Source organism: Martes martes (assembly GCF_963455335.1).
Source record: "Martes martes genome assembly, chromosome: 7".
Classification (NCBI taxonomy): Eukaryota; Metazoa; Chordata; class Mammalia; order Carnivora; family Mustelidae; genus Martes; species Martes martes.
The window spans coordinates 117,892,555-117,913,754 of NC_137894.1; the positions used below are offsets into that span (position 1 = coordinate 117,892,555).

At 36.0% G+C, this 21,200-nt stretch overlaps 1 protein-coding gene across 1 annotated transcript in view; it reads left to right on the forward strand.

Moving 5' to 3' along the window:
• EML5 (EMAP like 5) overlaps positions 1-21,200 on the forward strand; it is a 170,979-nt gene that overhangs the window by 76,815 nt on the left and 72,964 nt on the right. Inside the window, exons 11-19 of the mRNA XM_080807497.1 lie at positions 1,311-1,478; positions 2,215-2,321; positions 2,836-2,954; positions 4,206-4,392; positions 10,834-10,939; positions 12,487-12,580; positions 13,541-13,641; positions 19,075-19,277; positions 19,868-19,979. Of these exons, the coding sequence (XP_080663623.1) occupies positions 1,311-1,478; positions 2,215-2,321; positions 2,836-2,954; positions 4,206-4,392; positions 10,834-10,939; positions 12,487-12,580; positions 13,541-13,641; positions 19,075-19,277; positions 19,868-19,979 (1,197 nt within the window). The remainder of the gene's footprint in view (positions 1-1,310; positions 1,479-2,214; positions 2,322-2,835; positions 2,955-4,205; positions 4,393-10,833; positions 10,940-12,486; positions 12,581-13,540; positions 13,642-19,074; positions 19,278-19,867; positions 19,980-21,200) is intronic.

Below are 21,200 nucleotides of genomic sequence, written 5' to 3' on the forward strand. Positions count from 1 at the left end.
CCAGCATGAAAGCTTATCTCCAGATTTTAACTGAGCTTTGCCATCCTAACAGGGCTTCTGTAATTTAAAAATTTTAAAACATTCTCAAAATGAAGCCAAACATTATTGTATCCAGTATACTCTAATAGAGGTGTATATATGTTGCCAAATACCAGGTTTATCCTAGCAAGATGCAGAGAATGTTTTCTGAACTTAGAACCACAATATTGGCTCTTGTCATCACACAGATTTTTTTTTTAATTAACCACAAAGTTAGATATTTCCTTTACAGTTAGAGAAATTTGGTGTATAGCACCTTAACCAAATGATACAACCTCACATCACTAATGATAGAACTGTGCCCCTTGGAATGATGTATCCAAAAGGATACAATAGCACATGTGCCAAAAAACACAGGATCTGAATCTAATCATGAAGAGCCATTAGACAAACTTATATTGAAGAACATTATACAAAACATATAAATTTAAAGTATTATTATAAGGGACAGTTTTGGGGACAGCTGGATGTATTTTATTTTGGTGAATGTGGTGTATTACATTGATTTTTGACTGTTGAACCAAGCAGCATTCCTGGCATAAATCCCATTTGGTCCTGTTGTGTATTCCTCTATATGTTGCTGTATTAGGTTTGAAAGTATTTTGTTGTTGATGGCTTGTTTGTTTGTTTGTTTTTTAAGACTTTATTTATTTATTTGACAGAGATCACAAGCAGGCAGAGAGGCAGGGAGAGAGAGGAGGAAGGAGGCTCCCCGCTGAGCAGAGAGCTGGATGCGGGAGCTGATCCCAGGGTGCTGGGATCATGACCTGAGCCGAAGGCAGAGGCTTTAACCCACTGAGCCACCCAGGCATTCCTGTTGATGGCTTAAGTTTTAGAAGGATCCTCTGGTTGCTAGTGCTAGCCATACTGGGGATGGAGTAGACTGGGTCAATTTCACTTAAGACCTAAGGCCTCAGACCAAAACATTCAAATTTCATTATATGAAAACAGTTGATGCCTTTGTGGCTGCAGGCTTTTCTCAGAGCAGTAAGAAAATGCCTCACAATCATAGTGGTTCCTACCAAATTATGTTATAAATCAGTAGAGCAAATATTTACATCCCTTGATGTAGACTCATTCATTTGTTCATTCAACAAACTTTTGAATGAGTATTTTTACCCTTTAATCATAATTAAGATAATGGAGGAAGGACTTTTTTTTTTTTTTTTGGAGGAAGGACGTATTGGTTCAGATATAGAAATTGTTGTTTGAAGTGGTATTTTCATGTGTTGGCATTTGCTTATCAATTTAAAGGTATATTTTTGTTATAGGGGCCAAGTTTAAAAAATATATTGGCCATTCGGCTCACGTAACTAATGTCAGATGGTCACATGACTATCAGTGGGTTATTTCTATTGGTGGAGCAGATCACTCTGTCTTTCAGTGGAAATTTATTCCTGAAAGGAAACTAAAAGATGCTCTTCACATAGCACCCCAAGGTGAGTAGTACACACTGCCTAAGGAATTTCTCTGTCAAAAAACTTCAGTAACTGCAAAGTAACACTTTTACTATTAAAGTGTAATCTATCCTTTTAAGTGACAATACAGTGTTTTGTTAGTGGAAATTTTAAAATACTAGGCATATGTGTTTAGAGTCAAATATCAGAGTATGGAATACAAAGTACTTTTGCATGCATTGAAATGCACCCAACAATGAGTGAAGAAACCATTACATTATCAAAACAAACGTTTAATGTATTCTTGGGGAGATAGGTATCTAGGCTTCCTATATGGTTTTTTGGACAAAGAAAATTTATCTAATGTCAATTCATTTGTTGCATATAGTATTTTCTGGATATTTTTATGTTAATTATAAACCTATAAGGTTTATAAATATATATTTATATACATGAATATATATAACAGTATATAATTATAAACCTATTAGGTTTAGTCACTTATGTTTGCACCAGCTTTTAAGTTTGATATAGCAGTCACTGTATGCCAGTGAAGGGACTTAAAGTAGCTGTTGAGTTTGCAGTGAGTAGGGAGGAAGGTAATCTGTGGTACAGTTTACTGACATCTGTGTCACTTGAAGAGATCATTTCATTTGATTGTTTTATGGCTTGTCACCATGTCAGTTGGCACAGTCAGCTCTTAATCATTAATTTTACAGTGCTGTTTTGAAAGTGAATGTTCTTCAAACAAGTAATGTTTCATTTTTAAAAATTGCAGAAAGTCTGGCTGATTCTAATAGTGATGAATCAGATTCAGATCTGTCTGATGTTCCAGAGCTGGATTCTGAAATTGAACAAGAGACCCAGCTTACCTACCGTCGGCAGGTAATTAATATCATCACGTAATTTTTTTCTGAACAAGTCTAGTTTCTTCTTTATCTTTCTCCCTGTTGTTTATTGATTTATTGTTATCTTTTGTGGTTTTTAATTTTCCAAGAAATGTTGGTCTTTTCAGTTTTCCTCCTTTAAGAGTTAAAGTGCACTTGTATAAAATGTTCTTTGATAATAAGGGCTTGATATATCAAATATGCCTGTATTCTATTTGCCTATGGCTTTTTGTCACAGTACACTCCCATTTATTCTCTTTAAAATATTCTCTTCTGAAGTGTATGAATTTCATGGAACACTAAATACATATTTGTCAGTGTGATACATAGAAAATGTAAATTTATTATTTCCAAGGAAGGAAATTTCATAAAATACATTTCTGTTTAAGACAAGTGTTAAAACTTTAGTGATCAGTAATAACCACAATGTCTGAAAGTTACAATAGGAATCTGTGAACACCTTTATTAATTTATATTCTAAGAGGTATTTTACTTCTGTACATTATTTAAAGGTTTACAAAGAAGATCTACCTCAGCTTAAAGAACAGTACAAGGAGAAACAAAAAAGTGGTACTTCTAAAAGAAGAGAGCGGGCTCCAGGAAATAGTATTCGATTACACTTTGTTCATGGGTATGAAACAACTATTTTTCATTTATGTCTTTGCATTTTGGTTCACATTTAATAGCTGTATGACTTTGAGCAAATCCTCTGTGCCTTTTTCCCCATCTGTGAAATGAAGGTAACAGTACTTACTTCATAGGGTTCTGATGAGGAGTAAATAAGCCAGTGTTCGTGGGGACTTAGAATATTGTCCCGTGCATAATAAGCACTATATAAGTGTTAATAATAGATTTCTTATGAAAGTTTAGTATTAATATTTATAGACATGGATCTCTTAAATGAAAATAAGTAAAATGTAAGAGATTATCATCTCCCCTAATTATGATTTGGAATAATGTGGTGCCCTTTTTTGGGGCCTGCATTTGGCCTTTGTATTTTAATTTTAGTAAAATATGGTTTCTGGATTTTCTTAGAACATCTGGCAATATAAGTTTCACATTTCATCCTTGAACAACAGATTCTCCAATTCAGCCCTTCCTGTCTCTTCTGCCTCGTAATCGTTTTCTTACCTGACTGATAATGCTTTCAGGAATTTAAAAAAGAATTCATTTAGTAAGAATATTTTATTTCCATTGTTAAAATAGGCAATATTTCCCGGCAGTACGTATTGTACATTGAATTTCTTTGAAGTGCAAAGAAAGTTTACTTGTTACAAATGGAATTATATTGACCATTTTTTAAAGATTTGGCTTTTTTTTTGGATATATATAATATTTTAAAATTGTTCTTTGGACATTTTTGGAATATATAATCTCATGGTTCAACAATGCGTATAAAAGCATTCACTTTGAAAATCCTTCTCCCAGGAAGCTCCCCTCTCCTTGCTAGATGGGAGATTGCCTGATTCATGAATCTTTTAATAAAACCAATTAGATCTTCAAAAACAGAAGGAAAAGAAAGTCTTCCCAGCTCTGCCCTCTCAGGCATCCTTTTTCACCCTCCCAGGGCAGTTCTATACCCTTCCATTTATAAAAAAAAAGCACCAATTTTTGTTTTATAGTGTACAAATTTAGTAATACACTTATGTAAATAGTAGTATACTATATATACTTTTCTATACCTTTTTTCATTCAGTATAATAGCTTGGATTTAGCTATTTGTAATCAGAGCAATTCATGACAGTTTATGGAATTTTAGTTTTTCAGTATCTTGTAAAACTGGAAATAGAATGACCTAAAACGTACCTGCTACTCTGTGTAACCCATATTTACCAGATCAAAAGCTACGGTTAGTTTTATATGATATGTTTTCTATTTTCAGTTACAGAGGTTATGACTGTCGAAGTAATCTGTTTTATACTCAAATTGGTGAAATCGTATACCATGTAGCAGCAGTGGGTGTCATTTACAATCGGCAGCAGAACACACAGCGCTTTTACCTGGGTCATGATGATGATATTCTCTGCCTGGCTATTCATCCTTTGAAAGACTATGTGGCAACAGGGCAGGTAGGTTAGAACTTTGTTTGGATTTACATGTGGGTTAGTCCACTTCTTAAAAAAATCTATCTTTCATTTTCTAGGAAATGAAGAATAATGAATTCTTTAGAATGGGATTTTATTTTCTTATTACAAATAAAATTTATTCCAACTTTTTTCCTACAGTTTTCCTTTGAGTTTTATTGTTTTGATTATTATTTTTTTTATTTGGCACTAAGCACTCTGGCTTGTCTTCTTTCTGTCAGGATATATTTTTTTAATTTGTGAATAAACACAGAAAACAAAGACTAGAAATCTGATTTCTTTCTTTGAATTATCTAAAATGAAATTATCTAACAAATGTTCTGTGATACACAGGATGACTGTTTTTATTTTACAACCATATTTACCCATTCAGGTTTACCAAAGTACAAAGCAGAAATGTTGAAATAGAAAACACTGAGGAAAGTCTTAACTGATATTTCTCTATATGGGTATTCTTAGAGAAGGAGGAAAAGGTGATATTTATAAATATTCTTTCTATATGTAAGCACTTTACTAGTTTCTTAGTATATATTATTGACCCTTGAACAACACAAGTTTGAACTCCATGGCTCCACTTACATGTAGATTTTTTTACAGTGCTTTAAATTTGTTTTCCTTATGATCTTCTTAACATTTTCTTTTCTCTAGCTTACTTTATCATAATAATACAGTACATAATACATGCAACTTACAAAATGCATGTTTACTGACCATGTTATCAGTAAAGTTTCTGGTCAACAGTTAGGCTATTAATAGTTAAGTGTTTTGAGGGGTGCCTGGGTGGCTCAGTCAATTAAGTGTCTCTAACTTTGGCTCAGGTCATGATCACAGGATCCTGGGATTGAACCCTTTGTCTTGCTCCTTGCTCAGCAGGGAGTCTGCTTCTCCCTCTGCTCTTTCCCACTGCTTGTTCTCTCTCTCTCAAATAAATAAATAAAATCTTTTTAAAAAAAATCATTAAGTGTTTTGAGAGTCAGAAGTTAAACATGAATTTTTGACTGTGCAGGGATTGGAACCCCTAACCCCCACGTTGCTCAAAGATCACTTGTATTTTAAAACTCTGTTTTATTCTCACCTCACCTTTATGAGTGAACCATTTCCGTTTACAAATGAGGAAATTTAGCTTTGAAGAAATTATTTTCTCAAAGATCTTTCAGCTAATAAATGATAAAGTTTAAAGCTGCATTAAAAAGCTGTCTGGCTTTTTTAACACTGTGTAAATATACCTTCTAAGATATATTGAGGTGGAGCTGGGCAACTTGCATTACTCTTTCCTGAAAGGAGAGAAAACTCTCCCTTTTTCTTTCCATCTTCCCTCCCTCTGTTTGTGCCTCTCTCTTGCTCTTTCTTTTTCCTTGTCTCCCTCCTTTTTCTCCCTTTTCTTCCATTTCTTGAAAAATATTCATAGGGCACGTGCTGTGTACCAGAAAATGTGCTGGGAATACAAAGGTAAATAAGACATGTTCTTGCCATGGTAAGCTTTCGTATTCTGAAGGAGAAGACATACATGCAAGGAAAATCATGATACAAGGTTATAGGTATGGAGCAGGGCTTCTTTTTTTTTCTTTTTTCTTTCTTTTTTTTTTTTTTTTAGAGATTTTATTTGTTTATTTGACAGAGAGAGATTACAAGTAAGCAGACAGAGGGAGAGGGAGAAGCAGGCTCCCCGCCGAGCAAAGAGCCCAACTCGGGGCTCCATCCCAGCACCCTGAGCCACGACCTGAGCTGAAAGCAGAGGCTCAACCCACTGAGCCACCCAGGCACCCCTGGAGCAGGGCTTCTTAACCTTAACACTACCGACATCTTGGGCCAGATAATTTTGTTGTTGTTGTTTTTTTAAGGTTTTATTTATTTATTTACTGGTCAGAGAGAACAAGCAGGGGAAGCAGGCAGAGGGAGAAGCTATCTCCCCACTGAGCAAGCCCAATGCGGGTCTCAATCCCGGGACCTGGGGATCATGACCTGAGCAGCTGCTTAACCAACTGAGCCACCCAGGAGTCTGTTGGGCCAGATAATTCTTTGTTATGAAGATAATTGCATTGTTGTATGCAATGCAATCCTATATATTATGGTATGTTTAGCAGCATCCCTGGAGCCTACTCGCTGTATGTCAGTAATACCATCCACTCAGTGTGACAACCAAAAATGTCTTTGGTGTCAAATGTTGTCTGGGAGGCAAAGATCGCCCCCTGCTGAGAACCACTAATGTAGAGATATGCTTAAATTCCTTTTGCATTGTAACAAAGGACTGATTAATTGTGCCACGCAGATCAGGGAAACCCTCATGGAGTTGAGGCCATTTGAGCTGAGTACTTTACTTGACAGGGGAGGTAGGAGAAGGTGTTCTAAGTGTGTTATTTGTAAACGTGGGGCAAAAATCCCACAAAACACAGCTTATTTAAAGAACTGTGAGTAGCCTAGAGTATTCAAATCTTAGAGGGATGAAGAAGAACTAATTAAAAGGGTTGGTGAGGGCCTCAGGGCCACCATTTAGCCTTATCTGTAGTTTATAGAGAAGTTTCCTCTTAAAGCACAATTATTTACCCATTGTGTTTGGCAAGAAGTTAGAACATTATTCTGGTACTACTCTAAGCAAGGCTGTAGAAAAACATGTCATTTGCTATCATGAGTCTGGGATTGGAGAGAATTCAGGCCAGATTAAATTAAAAGTCAATATGACCACAGGACATCCTTGGATACCTACTGTGGAAGAGGCAAAACTTTACCCCTAGACCTCCTAGGTTTTCAGCTGGGGCTCTTTAATAAAAAACCAAATACACAAAGAAAAACAAAAAGTATATTAACAGGTATAGTGCACACCACGTTGGAGAAATCTATACCCAAGCAACTCAAAGTAGTGACTTAGAATTTCAGCGTATATAGGACACAGTAGACTGGTGGAGAAATGACAACAAAGGAAAGCGGTTTTAGGCTTCCAAGGGTGACATACTGTGGGAAGGTAAGTATATGACAAAATTCCTAGAGTAAGGTTTCTTTGCAGATTCCTCTTAACGCTATCTCTGGGCCGAGTCTGTCTCCAGTAAAAGGAGAATTTATATAATCAACGGGTTGTACACCTTAAATTTATGCAATGTTATATGCCAATTATATCTCAATAAAGTTAAAAATTATATACATAATATACCACATCTTCTTTATCCATTCCTTTGTCAGTGGACATCTGGGCTTTTCCCATATTTTGGCTACTGGGGATATTGCTGCCATAAACTTTGGGAGGCAAAACAGAGGATCATAGGGGAAGAAAAGAAAATAAGATGAGGAAACCAGAGAGGGAGACAAACCATTAGAGACTCTTAGTCATTGGGAACAAACTGAGTGTTGCTGGAGGAGATGGGGTGGAAGGATGGAGTAACTGGATGATGGACATTAAGGGGTGGGGCATGTGATGTAATGAGCACTGGGTGTTATATAAGACTGATGAATCACAGACCTATACCTCTGAAACCAATAATACATTATATGTTAATTAATGGAATTAAAATTTTAAAAACCACTAAATGTCATGGGGAAGCACAATTCAGATTGGCTGCCACTGTCAAGAGCTCACAATTTAGTATGAGTTGGATGAATTACTGCATATATATATATATACACACACACACAATTAACTAAAAATTTACTAAAAACACACTCATTCAGGTATCTTACGGGTCAGATTAAGTATGTCTAGAATGGAGATAAATGAGGTTAAGCTTTCCTTTCAAGCCTGCTTATCCTTGTGTTTCCTACTTAGAACGTGACACAATATGTATTAAGCTGGTCGCCTAAGCCCAAGAGTTTGACTGTTCTCCCTCACACCTTATAACCAGTCAGTCCCAGAGTTACAGCCAAGATTTGCGCTCAATATAGTTAAGTTCTCTACGATGAATGTGTATCTGCTTCGTTGTTTTGTATTTATATCTTACTTTGTCCCTGCTGGCACTTCTGGGCTTCATGATTGCCAATCTTTTGTTATAACCAACCAACTGGTCTTCCATCTTCATACTTCTCCCCTAACCATTAACCCACTAATAATCTTTCTTTTCTTATGTGTTTATTAGTAGCTTTTAAGCTGATGTGTAAGCTCATTAGCATACAGCTCAAGCCATGTAACCTAGGTCAGTAGGCTCCTTTTCTTATCTCTTACCAGTTACCTCCTCGTAAACAATGCTTCTGCCTTTTGAGCTATTTAGAATTTGTCCATGTGTAGTACTGCTTCACATCTTTTACTTAGTTCCCTCCTCTGGAAAATTCTTACTCTCCAGTTCTGTTCAACTGTCCAGCTTTGTCTAATTTCTACTCATTTTAAGACTTAGGTTACGTAACATATCTAAAAACTTAACTAACCTCTCTCTTCTTCCTGATCCCTGACTGACAGGCCCCAAGTAGGCTCTGATAATACTCATTCTGTTACTACTTCCACCAGCACTGAACATGGTGTTATCCACGCTTCCCCACATATTAGCTGTGGGGAAATTAGCCTCTATATGCCTATTTCAAAATAAGGATACTGGGACACCTGGGTGGCTCAGTCAGTTAAGGGTCTGCCATTGGTTCAGGTCATGATCCTGGGGTCCTGGGATCAAGCCCGGTTTGGGCTCTCTGTTCATCGGGGTGTCTGCTTCTCCCTCTCCTTCTGTGCTCTCTCTCTCTCACTTGCTCTCTCTCAAATAAAATCTTTAAAAAAAAAATAGGGATACTGTTGGTGCCTGTCTCTTAGAATTGCTTTGATTGTTGAGTGAGTCAGTCCTTATAAATGTTTAGAAAAGTTCCTGGGACATAAGTCAGTTCTCCATAAATGTTAACCTTCGTTGTTATCATTATCATTGTTTCTGTGTGAGATGTCCAGTAGGCAATTGAAAATGTAAGTCTTAAATTCAGAAGAAGAATTTAGTGGTTAGAAGAATTTTGGAGTCATTTGTTGATTTAACCACTGAAACTGGAATTGAGATACCCCAAGGCAAAAATATGGAGTGAAAAGATTGGAGTTTTAAAGACAGAATCTTGGGGAGCTTTTTATTTAAGGGACAGGTGATGAAATTGCAAAGGAAACTTAGTAGTAAGAGTTGAGGAGATCAGAGAACCAGGAGATGATGATACTGCAAAGTTCTCAAGAATACCATGCTCTGCAGAAATTCAGTAGCAAACTTAACAGTCATAGGGAACATTTGGGCTGCAAAACCTAATGAAATATTGGCTGATGGCAGGCTTGTTATTTATTATGTCTTTATATAAAATCAGTGTCAAAATTAATAATTGTAAGCTATATTCATTATTTTGGGAGTTGTCTTTACAGGCAAAGGTATTCTATCTTTTTATCCTCAGACTTAAAGACAGTTATCACTTGAGTCTAAAGGAATAATTACTAATTATAGTTTACCTGTGGATTAGTGAGCATATAACCTAAGTTAAAACATAAGTGATAGCGTCTGTTTACAGTCTTATTTACCTTTCGGTACTTTAACCCCTTGTATCTCTGTTAATACCATTATCCTAGCCTAGAATGTACTTGCTTCTCTTTGTATCTGAGACTGCCCTTCTGAAGGCGCGGGTCAAACATCATCTCTTCTTAAGTTTTTTGTTTTTTAAGATTTTATTTATTTATTTGACAGAGATCACAGGTAGGCAGAGAGGCAGGCAGAAAGAGAGGAGGAAGCAGGCTCCCCGCCAAGCAGAGAGCCCGATGTGGGGCTTGATCCCAGGACCCTGGGACCACGACCTGGGCTGAAGGCAGAGGCTTTAACCCACTGAGCCACCCAGGCGCCACTCTTCTAATTCTTTATAACCTTTTCAACTTCATTAAGCCTATGTTATCAGATATTCTAATTTAACTGAAAATATCTTGTTTTCCTAATGAGTTTGCAAAATTTTCCTGAATGTCTTATGCTCATTGTATCTAGCATGGGAACACAGCCAACTATAGGCACTCAGTAAGCGTTATCCTTACTGTGATGCATAGGACCAGATTTGTGAGTCATGTAGCACATTTCTAGAAACACTGAGCCTAGTCTCATTAGCATTTCAAAAAGTATAAGAAAGGGGTGCCTGGGTGGCTCAGTCGGTTAAATGGTTAAGCATCTGGTTAAGCATCTGCTTTTGGATCAGTTCATGATCCCAGGGTCCTGGGATAGCCCCACATTGGGCTCCCTGCTCAGCAGAGAGCCTGCTTCTCTCTCTCCCTCTGTGTGCGTGTGTGCTTTCTCTTTCTCTCTTGGTGTCAAATAAATGAGTAAATAATCTTTAAAATACAAATTTTTAAATTAAGTATATATATGAAAGAAATGTCAGTCACATGTATGATTTGCCTTATATTTTTCATTTGATAAATGCCTATAACAAAACAAAGTCTGTAAAATCTGTTTTATTTCCTTTTAATAGATATGAAAATAAATAATTATATGAGTTTTATAATTCTTTCTATTGTAGGTAGGTAGAGATCCCTCAATTCACATATGGGATACAGAGACCATTAAACCATTGTCAGTATTAAAGGGCTGTCACCAGTATGGTGTCTGTGCTGTTGATTTCTCAGGTAAGGATGTTTTCTGTCTCAGAATAATCAAAATGCAGAGGTGGTATATAGCATTATAGTCTAAATTGATATTACCTAAACTTGTCACCTAGCTATGACCTTCACAGTTTTTTTCAAATGTGCATGCTCTTGTCCTAACGAGTCAGGGCTGAGAGTGTAGGTGTGTTGGCTGGCTTATAATTTAATGAGTATTATTTTTAATACCCATTAATATAAATATGTTTCTATTTTTAAATGTCTATATAACATCTAAAACCATCTGAATTACCCACTAGTGGTTATGTAACTCCCACTTTAGGTAGACCCCAATGTCACATAATATTTTACAGCCACAGGGTAAATGAAAATTTTTAGGGTAAAAGCTAAGAAGGAAAGAGGTTAACTCTGAAATACTTGTTTTGTAACTTTTCTATGAAGTAACAAATCCAAGCTATCTTATAAAAATAATTTCAAGCGATTTTAGCTCTTTCCTGTATATTTTTTAAAAGTTTAGGCACTCCTGGGCAGCTCAGTTGCTTAAGCATCTGACTTCAGCTCAGGTTGTAATCTCAGGGTCCTGGGATCTAGCCCCACATCGGGCTCCACTCTCAGTGGGGAGTCTGCTTCTCCTTCTCCCCCTACTTATGCACTCTCTCTCTTTCTCTCGTTCTCTCTCAATGAAATCTTTTTTTTTAAAAAAAGTTTAACAAATACACATAGATCTACAATGAAAGCTAAGCTGTGGATTGGGAAGAGGGAAGAAATGCCATTGATAGAGGATTTCATTTTAGGAAACAGTAAATTTGTACTTTCTGCAGCTCTTACTAAAATGAGAGTTATTGGGAGGAAGCATAAATATGCATTTAAGGATCTTCTAAAAGTCAAGAAATAAGATTAATGGCAAACTGAAGGAGTCAGTAAGAAAAATATCACTAGTAATGATAATGAAATAATTGAGGATTGCAAAAAGTGGCAGAGTGGCCAGCGTATAACTAGTTTGGGCCTTTGCAACTTGTAAACGTGTGCACAGCTGTCAGCATGACTTACTTAGTTCAATCATTTGTCCAACACTTCATTACTTGTTTGGTAATAGTAACAAATAATATAATTGACCTTCACTGAAAACAGTCCTGTTAATGATAAAACACGGTTGTAACCTACATCTTTTTCCATTTCAATTAACTTTTCATAATCACTGAGTCCTATATCAAAATAGAGTTCTTACAGTAAGTTTAATTGAAGTAAATCTTTTCTTTATTTTCCTTTCCTTCTCATTTTAAAATCTTTTTCCACTTAACCTTCCTCCTTCCCCCGTTCGAATCTGGTGGAGAAATAAGGAAAATGAAGTCAAAGACAATGTCAACAATGTTTAGATGTATTGAGAAATTGTTCTTCCCCTGTTAACAAATTCTGGTTCTTTTTATAGCTATATGTGTGCATGCCTAACATTTAACATCATTTTATAAAATTTTAAATGGTGCTGTAGTTTTAGGATATGTACTAAATGGTTTTTATCTTCTGAATGTTAATGGTCAGTCTCTCTCTCTCTCTCTCATTAATTTTTATAGCTGATGGGAAACGTTTGGCTTCAGTTGGAATAGATGATAGTCACACTATTGTGCTGTGGGACTGGAAGAAAGGAGAGAAACTTTCAATAACAAGGTGGGGGAAAATCTTGATATCACACTGGCAAAATAATGAAATTACTTAAAAACTTTTTCTATTAAAACAGTATTGAAATCAAACAAATATGTAACCTTTTTAAAAAATTGCTGTCATCTTTATTACCAATGAATAAGTAGTATGATCCCGGTAAAAAGACAAATGATTTGAGAATTCATTGGTAGGTTTATCCCTTGTGAACCTGCTTTTACTGTAATAATACATTGGAAGTAGCTTTTATCTAAACTCTTCATTTATGGGGAAAGAATTCTATACAGTGAATTCTACTATATGGTAATCTACAATGTGGCCATTGGAAATGCTCGAATCATATATTTGAGTGACAGATGACACATACACCTGTACAGCACAAAGAAACTATAGATTATGTATATTTTCTCTCAAATTTTCCATCTTCTAAATTTTCTAAAATGAGCATGTATTATTTTTATAATAAAAAATATTAACAATTTCTTTAAAGGAGAAAGTAGTCAAGTGTCAGATTATTTTTTAACATCCTATTCCTTAATGTGTGACATTAAAGCACTTTTAAAATAGAGATAAATGCTTTTTTCAGTACATAAACAATGGCAAATAAAAGATAGTTTGAAAGGAATGTTGTGTTTGGAATGGCTATATTAAGCTGTAACAAAATATTATAAAAATTTTTTCTTTAACTGATTCTTGCCACAGTTCTCTAGTCACAGTACTATAGTAGGTGCTATCCAAAAGAAGTTCAGTTCTCACTGTTCCTATGTTTGAAGATTATGTTGAGAAGAATTAAACTAAAATTACGACAAAATAACAAATATACAAATGCTTGATTATATAGCCCAAACCTGAGAGATATGTAGGCAAAGGATTCAGTAGTGAAGTAATCACAATAGGGTATGGATTAGCAAAAGATTATTATAGGAGAGATTTATCTTTAGAGTTAAAACATTTTGGTATTTTTTTCAGAGGAAGTAAAGATAAGATTTTTGTTGTAAAGATGAACCCCTACGTGCCTGATAAATTAATTACAGCTGGAATTAAACACGTGAAATTTTGGCGTAGAGCAGGTAAGGAAGTGCTTCTTTTTTACTCCTTTGAAAGAAATTATTACTTTCAAAAGTGATTTAGCTAAGTGCAATGCACTATCCTAGATTGGATCCTGGAACAGAAAGGAGACGTTAGTGGAAAACAGGTGAAATGAATTCAGTTAATAAAAATACATCAAACTGGTTGGTTTCTTAGTCTGCAGTAATGTAGGATGTTAACATTAGGGGGATTTGGGCAAGGAGTATACAAGAATACTCTGTTACCTTTTCATCTTTTATGAAAATCTAAAATTATCCAAAATATTTGTTTTTTCAAGTGATTCATACAAATGTACGGTTGACTTTATTGTCTACAATATTGACTACATTATTTTTGACTACATTAATGTATTCATATTTGCAAAAGGGTTTAACTTGGGTTAGCTTGGGTGGCTTGGTCAGTTAAGTGGCTGCCTTCAACTTAGGTCTTGGTCTTGGAGTCCTGAGATTGAGCCCCATGTTAGGCTTCCTGCTCAGCAGGGAGTCTGCTTCTCCCTCCCCCTTCTGTGCACAACTCCCCCCACCCCCAAGCTCAAGATATCTCTCTCTCTCTCAAATAAATAGAATTTTTTAAAAAGTGTTTAACATGAGATTAATCAAGTGATGTTCAGACTCCTTTCTTCTTCTGTTAAAGACACATTTTTTAGTACAGACTGAAAATGAAAAATGCAAAAATTCTTTATATGCTATAAGATAATACAGAAAACGAAGGTTGTATAACTTTAGTCCATTGTAACTGTAAGTTAGGTGCTGTGGAAGAAGTTCATATTTTAAAATAAAAAAGTCTCTTTTCTGAATAAAATAGTAGTACACTTATAAATTCCACCAGTTTGATATCAAAGTCCCAGCATACTTAAAACTTGCAGATAAAATATACAAATATAGAAGAAGTAAAACATAAATAAGAAAAAGTTTTAGTAAAGAGATTTCTCAAGTTGAGGTTACTTTCAAATTCACGCTTGGATTTAATACTTTATCACGAACTCATCAGATCATAGTGTATATACGTTTACAAAGTAAAAAAATATTTTCACATTTTTATTCCCATATATTTAATAAAATTTTAGAATACCTTATTTGTTTAGAATTGCAAATACCGAGCAAGTAATGCTTATTATTTCTGTCTTGAAAAACAAAACAAAATCCTATAAGTTTCTTTGAAATAAGAGACAAAGAAAGTAAATAGTTTTAGAATGAAGAGATTTCTCTCTCAAATACATAAATAAAATGTTTAAAAAAAAAAAAGAAAAGGGTACCTGGGTGGCTCCATTGGTTAAGCGACTGCCTTCAGCTCAGGTCATGATCCTGGAGTCCCAGGATCGAGTCCGACATCCGTCTTCCAGCTCCACAGGGAGTCTGCTTCTCCTCGTTCATGCTTTCTCTCACTGTCTCTCTCTCAAATAAATAAATAAAATGTTTAAAAAAAAATGAGACTTGCAAGTGAGTGACTTTTTTCCTTAAGTTTGATTAGTCATACAGTAGACCTAAAACTGAACCATAAGGATAAATGTCAAAACTTTAGTGTGTCTTTCAACCTTCCTCACTTTTGGGGTTCGGATCCACAGAGTTCACTAGACAAGTGAGAAATAAGTAACCACTTTATTAATCTGAGTAAGTGCTCAGATAAATGCATAACTTTATGTAAATTAGGTAAAGATGGCTTAGGCCTAAGGCTAGAAGGGAGTGTCTTACCTCCTGTCTCAGAACTAGGCTTTGAGAATTCTAACTTATAAATTATTAAGCTGACCTCCAAGAAATTTGAATTCTATTCCATGGTTGGGATGGGCAGGCAGCCACTGAGAGTTTTTGAGTGCAGTAATGATGTGACCTGGTACAATAGGAATATGTTATGCTATGTCTATCAGAAAATCCAGTTGATAATTTAAATCGGCAGTGGCAAACTCTTTCTGTAAATGGTGAGACAGCAAATATTTTAGACTCCCCAGGCCCAAGGGACATAATAAAAAAAATTATGTAAATACTTACGGACCAAGAGAGAAAACTCCTACCCTGCTTTCTACCCAGTTGCCATGAACTGGAGACATTGTATCCAAGATCAACTTGTTGCAGTGAAAGGGAATTGCAGATTGGGCTGGAGGAACCATAGTCATGCCCCAGTGACACATAGCTCCTACTGTGTTGTTCTCCCTTCTCACTTTGGGCAGCTAGCCAAAGTTAAGGCAACTCCTGGATAATAATTCCACTGCTAGGTGCTCAGCAGTTGCCATTTGCAAAGTCCTCAACTTGTAGATCGCAACCAGCTTAGACCCTGGGCAGCTGCTATTTGGCAGCCATTTGTCAGGAAGGCAGGCTCTAGGAGTAGAAAAGGAAACAGGCATGGCTTCTGTAGCTTACAGTGCTAACCTGTAAGCTCTGTACAAAAACAGGTGGTGGCAGGACTTGGCCCACAGCCTGTAGGTTGTTTCTCCTGTTCCAGATAGACTATGCGCTAGTGAAAGCCAGTTCCTTCACTTGTGTACTAGATCCTTTCTCTTCTCATCTACTCAAGAGCATCAGTCCAGTTCTTCTTCCCTTCCTCCCCTACATCATCACTTTTCCCTCTATTTTTTTCCACTCCACATACAGGTTTGGGGTTATTCTCCATCTTAAATAAAACCAAATGAAAACCCCCCTTCAATTCTACCCTCAAGCTGCTAATCAGTTTCTTAGATACCTACTATAATACCTTTAACTATTGTTTACATGTTCATTTTACAATGTATCTTCTCCTTCTTTTGAGAGAAGTCTAAACCTGTTAGGGTTTTTTTCCCCCCTTACCACTCTACTTAGTTACCCTAACAAGTTCATGAACTACTCTGGCTGCTACATTAAGAAAAGACAAGGGTGTCTGGGTGGCTCAGTCAGTTAAGCGTCTGGCTCTTGATTGCAGCTTGGGTCATGATCTCAGGGTCATGAGATCAAGCCTCATGTCAGGCTCTGTACTCAGGGTCTGCTTGACATTTTCCCCCCTCTCTTTGCCCCTTCCCCTGTTCATGCTCTGTTGCTCTCTAAAGTAATTAAATAAAATCTTTAAAAAAAAAAAAAGACCGTCTTCTGCATACATGTGGAATATGACCACTTTTCATCATCTTCCATGTTACCACTCTGGTCTGTGCCACTGTTATCATTTGCCCAGATGACTGAAATAGCCATCTAACTCTTTTCTTCCTTGCCATTCTCTGATTTACTCTCAAACCAGAAATCAGAATGAACCTATTAATATATGATATGCCAGATTTTATTCCACTAACCACTTCCCATCACATGCAGAGTAAAAGTTAAATTCTTAAGATGGCCTGTAACTGCCTTTGACCTCTGTGGCTTCATCTCCCATTACTTCCACCCTTATTTTCTTTGCTATACCATGCTGACCTCCGAAACTGTTCTTTGAAGTTTCTTTCACATTACTGTATTGGGCAACAGAGCAGGGAATTTTATTATCTGTTTTGTTTGTAGCTCTACCCCAGTGCCTTGAATAGTGCCTGGCATATATATATATATATATATATATATATATATATATATATATATATAAAATATATAGATATATATATATATATATATATATATATATAAAATATATAGATATATATATATAGATATATAGATATAGATATAGAATAAAAGAATGAATGAGTTCAATTGGGGAAAAATGGGCAAAAGATATCAATAGGTAATGAATGGCCAATAAAAATAGGAATATATGACACAGCTCATTAATAATCAAAGAAAGGCACATTAAAACAAAAAAATTCAGTTGGGGGACACCTGGGTGGCTCAGTTGTTAAGTGTCTGCCTTCAGCTTGGGTCATGATCGAGCCCTACACTGGGATCCCTGCTTGGCGGGAAGCCTGCTTCTCCCTCTCCTACTCCCCCTGCTTGTGTTGCCTCTCTCACTGTCTCTCTCTCTGTGTCAAATAAATAAATAAAATCTTTTTAAAAAATTCAGTTGGTATTTCATATCCCCCAGTCTGACAATACCAAATGTTCCTGAAAGGTGGGAAACAAGATCTTCTTTCACTATTAATGGAAGTGTAAGTTGGTGTATCAACTTTCTAGAACAGTTTGGCAACAGATGATACCTCTCATCTATATGCTTTCCTTTTTGCACATACCCTGTGGTCATTCCTAGGCACTCCTAGAGAATCTCTTGCATTTGTATAGAAGAGACCTTTACAGGAATATTTAAATCAGCATTGTTTTCGGTAGCAAATGCTTGGAAGCAGCTTAAGTGCCCACTAATAGGAAAATGAACAGACTGTTAGGTTCATATAATGGAATGTTTATATAGTTATGAAAATGCATATTCTAGAGGTACAAATCAACGTATATAAAATTCCATAGTGGATTATTAGTGATAAAAGCATATTGCAAAGGAATACAGTTGACCCTTGAATGACACAGGGAGTTTGGATGCTGACCCATGACATAGTAAAAAATCCACATATAACATTTAAAAAAATATTTTTATTTATTTGAGAGAGAGTGAGAGAGCATGCACAAGCAGGGGAAGGGGCAGAGGTAGAGGGAGAAACTGACTCCCTGCTCAGCAGGGAGCCTGACACGGAGCTCAATCCTAGTACCCTGGGATCATGACCTGAACTGAAGGCAGATGCTTAATCAACTGAGCCACCTGGGGACCCCAAAAATTTGCATATAACTTTTGACTCCCCAAATACTTCTAATAGCCTGCTGTTGACCCGAAGCCTTTCCAATGACATAGTTAACACACATTTTGTGAGCTATATGTATTATATAGTGTAATCTTACAGTAAGGTAAACTATAGCAAAGAAAATATTAAATAGAAAATCGCAAGGAAGAGAAAATACATTTAGAGTACTGTGTCTATTGAATAATGTGTAAAAGTGGACTTGTGTGCAGTTCAAACCGGTGGTGTTCAGGGTCAACTGTACATAAAATGGTATTTATAGAAAATCTTAAAACATGAAAAATATGACCTATTGCCTAAAAATTTACAAATAAGTAGTAAAATGTATTAAAGAATGCATAAAGGTAGTCAATAGCCCATTCACAATAGTAGAGGGTGAAGAAGGGAGATGGGATTGGCATCATGCTTTGGTTTTAGTAATTTTGTCTACGTTCTTATATTATTTTTTATATCTTTCTATTTTCTTAAGTATGTCATAATAAAAATTTTGAAGAACAACTAGAAGTGCTGAGAATTGATCAAGCTGACTTAGTGTACATGTTTTTATCCAAAGAGCTGTGGCCTAAAAGCTGCCATGGATATGGCTGTCTTAGCCAGGCAAGTCGCTGATTGAGAGACCTTTATTTTTCTTTTAAAGTCTCCATACTATTACACATTTAAACAATTACAGTAGGAAAGAAATTTTATCACTTTAGAATTTTATACTTTTTAAAAATAGTACTTCTGTGATATTTTCATGAACCAGGAGGAGGACTGATTGGAAGAAAAGGCTATGTAGGCACACTGGGGAAAAATGACACGATGATGTGTGCAGTGTATGGATGGACGGAAGAGATGGCTTTTTCTGGAACATCCACAGGAGACGTGTGTATCTGGAGAGATGTCTTTCTTGTGAAAACAGTTAAAGCACATGACGGGCCAGTGTTTAGTATGCATGCATTGGAAAAAGTAAGTATTCTATAGATATTTTTAAGTTAAATGTAATTTGATCAAGATTGTAGAGCATTTTCACAAGAAAAGGAATATTGTCTTTCTGCTAAGCAGAGCCACTCATTAGTAATCTGTGAACCAGAGTTTTCCTACCTTCTTTTATTCCTTTTTCAAACTCCTGAGCACAGTGAAATGGGTTTGCTATGAAAAAAAAGTTTAATATTTATTAATCTCTATGTGTCAACAACAATTTGACCATATTATCACCGTATCTTGTGATCCTCTGTTTATATGACCGATAGGATTATGAAGCCTCCAAGAGAAAATATGTGTCTTATTGAAAGTGTTAGAACTACCTTATGGTTGCAGATTACAAACCTCATTCTTAAAGTTCTGTCCTAAAAGTAGATTGTTCAGTGTCCCCGTAAATATTTTTGCAGATTCCTTGCTAATATATAAAAAACACAATTGATTTTTATGCTAATTTGCTCACAAGCTGTAACTTTTAGCTGTTAATATTCTTTCCTCTAGAATTTTTCAACATAAGGAAGATTCTTATTTTTAGAAATATTTAGGTCTTTATTAACTTGAAGATTTTACTTTCAAAGGGATTTGTAACTGGAGGAAAAGATGGTGTAGTAGCTCTTTGGGATGACTCCTTTGAAAGATGTCTCAAGACCTATGCTATCAAAAGAGCTGCTTTGGCACCAGGATCTAAAGGTGATTTGAGGGGTGCCTGGGTGGCTCAGTCGGTTAAGCATCTTCCTTCAGCTCAGGTCATGATCCCAGAATTCTGGGATCATGCCCCACATTGGGCTCTCTGCTCAGTGGGGAGTCTGCTCCTCCTTCCTCTGCCTGCTTCTCTGCCTGCTTCTGCTCTCTTCTTCTCTCTCTGTCAAATAAATAAAATCTTCAAAAAAAATAATAAAATAAAGATGATTTTAAATTTAATTCCCTTTGTAGGATAAGCTATTAATTACTCATTAACATGTGTGGTCCCTGAGGTGGAGCACATGGAATATATTTTTCCTTCTTTACTAGATAGGCATTAGAATTTAATGGGAGAAGCCATTTAACTAGAGCCACAGTTCTTGCTGTCCTTTCAAAAATCTATTTTCTTTGATACAGATGGCAAAATATTAACAAAGCACAAGATTATTCATGGTAATTTTGATCATTTTTAATGTTTCAGAGAAAATTGACACATGAGCATCACATTTACCACCAGTAAAGAATTTGTTTTTAAGCTTGGCATTTTGTTTCACATTCGTGTTTTGTTGACCTTTCCTGTCTATCCTTGCATGCCCTTCCTTTTACCCTTTCGTCAATGTGTTAAGGTACTACATCACATTCTCTGTGACCTCCAGGCCTTTCTGTATGCTATTACTTTGCCTAAAATTTGCCCTTTCTCCTCCCTCTTGCCTCTTCCAATTACCTGACCACAGACTCATTTTCAGATCTCAATAAGGTGATTTCTTCCACTTCCATCTCCTTTCTACCCCCTCAAGAAAGGGAAAATTCCCTTACAATTGCCCTGTTTCAATACACTCCTCACAGAGGGTCTGTTTTCTTCATTGTATGCTCGTAAGAGCAGGAGCTGGCTATGTTATGTTTACCAGTTACATCTCTGAAGCCTTCCTAGGACACAGTCTACATAAATGAATCAATCTTAAGTTGAATTAAAATTACTAACCAGGATATTATAGGTGCTCAAAGAAGGTAAGGAGGTGAATGGGGAGGGGCAAATACACAAATATAAGAGGAAAAGGAACAGTCAACAGAACAGTAGTAAAAGATCTGGGATAATAGGGAATTACAGTATGTAGGTGATTCTTTTGAGATTAACAAATTGAGTGGTTTGGGAAAATGCAGTGCATTTATTATAATATTTAAAATACAGGGGAAAGCAACCTGGTAATGTGATTTTAATTGTCAAAAGAG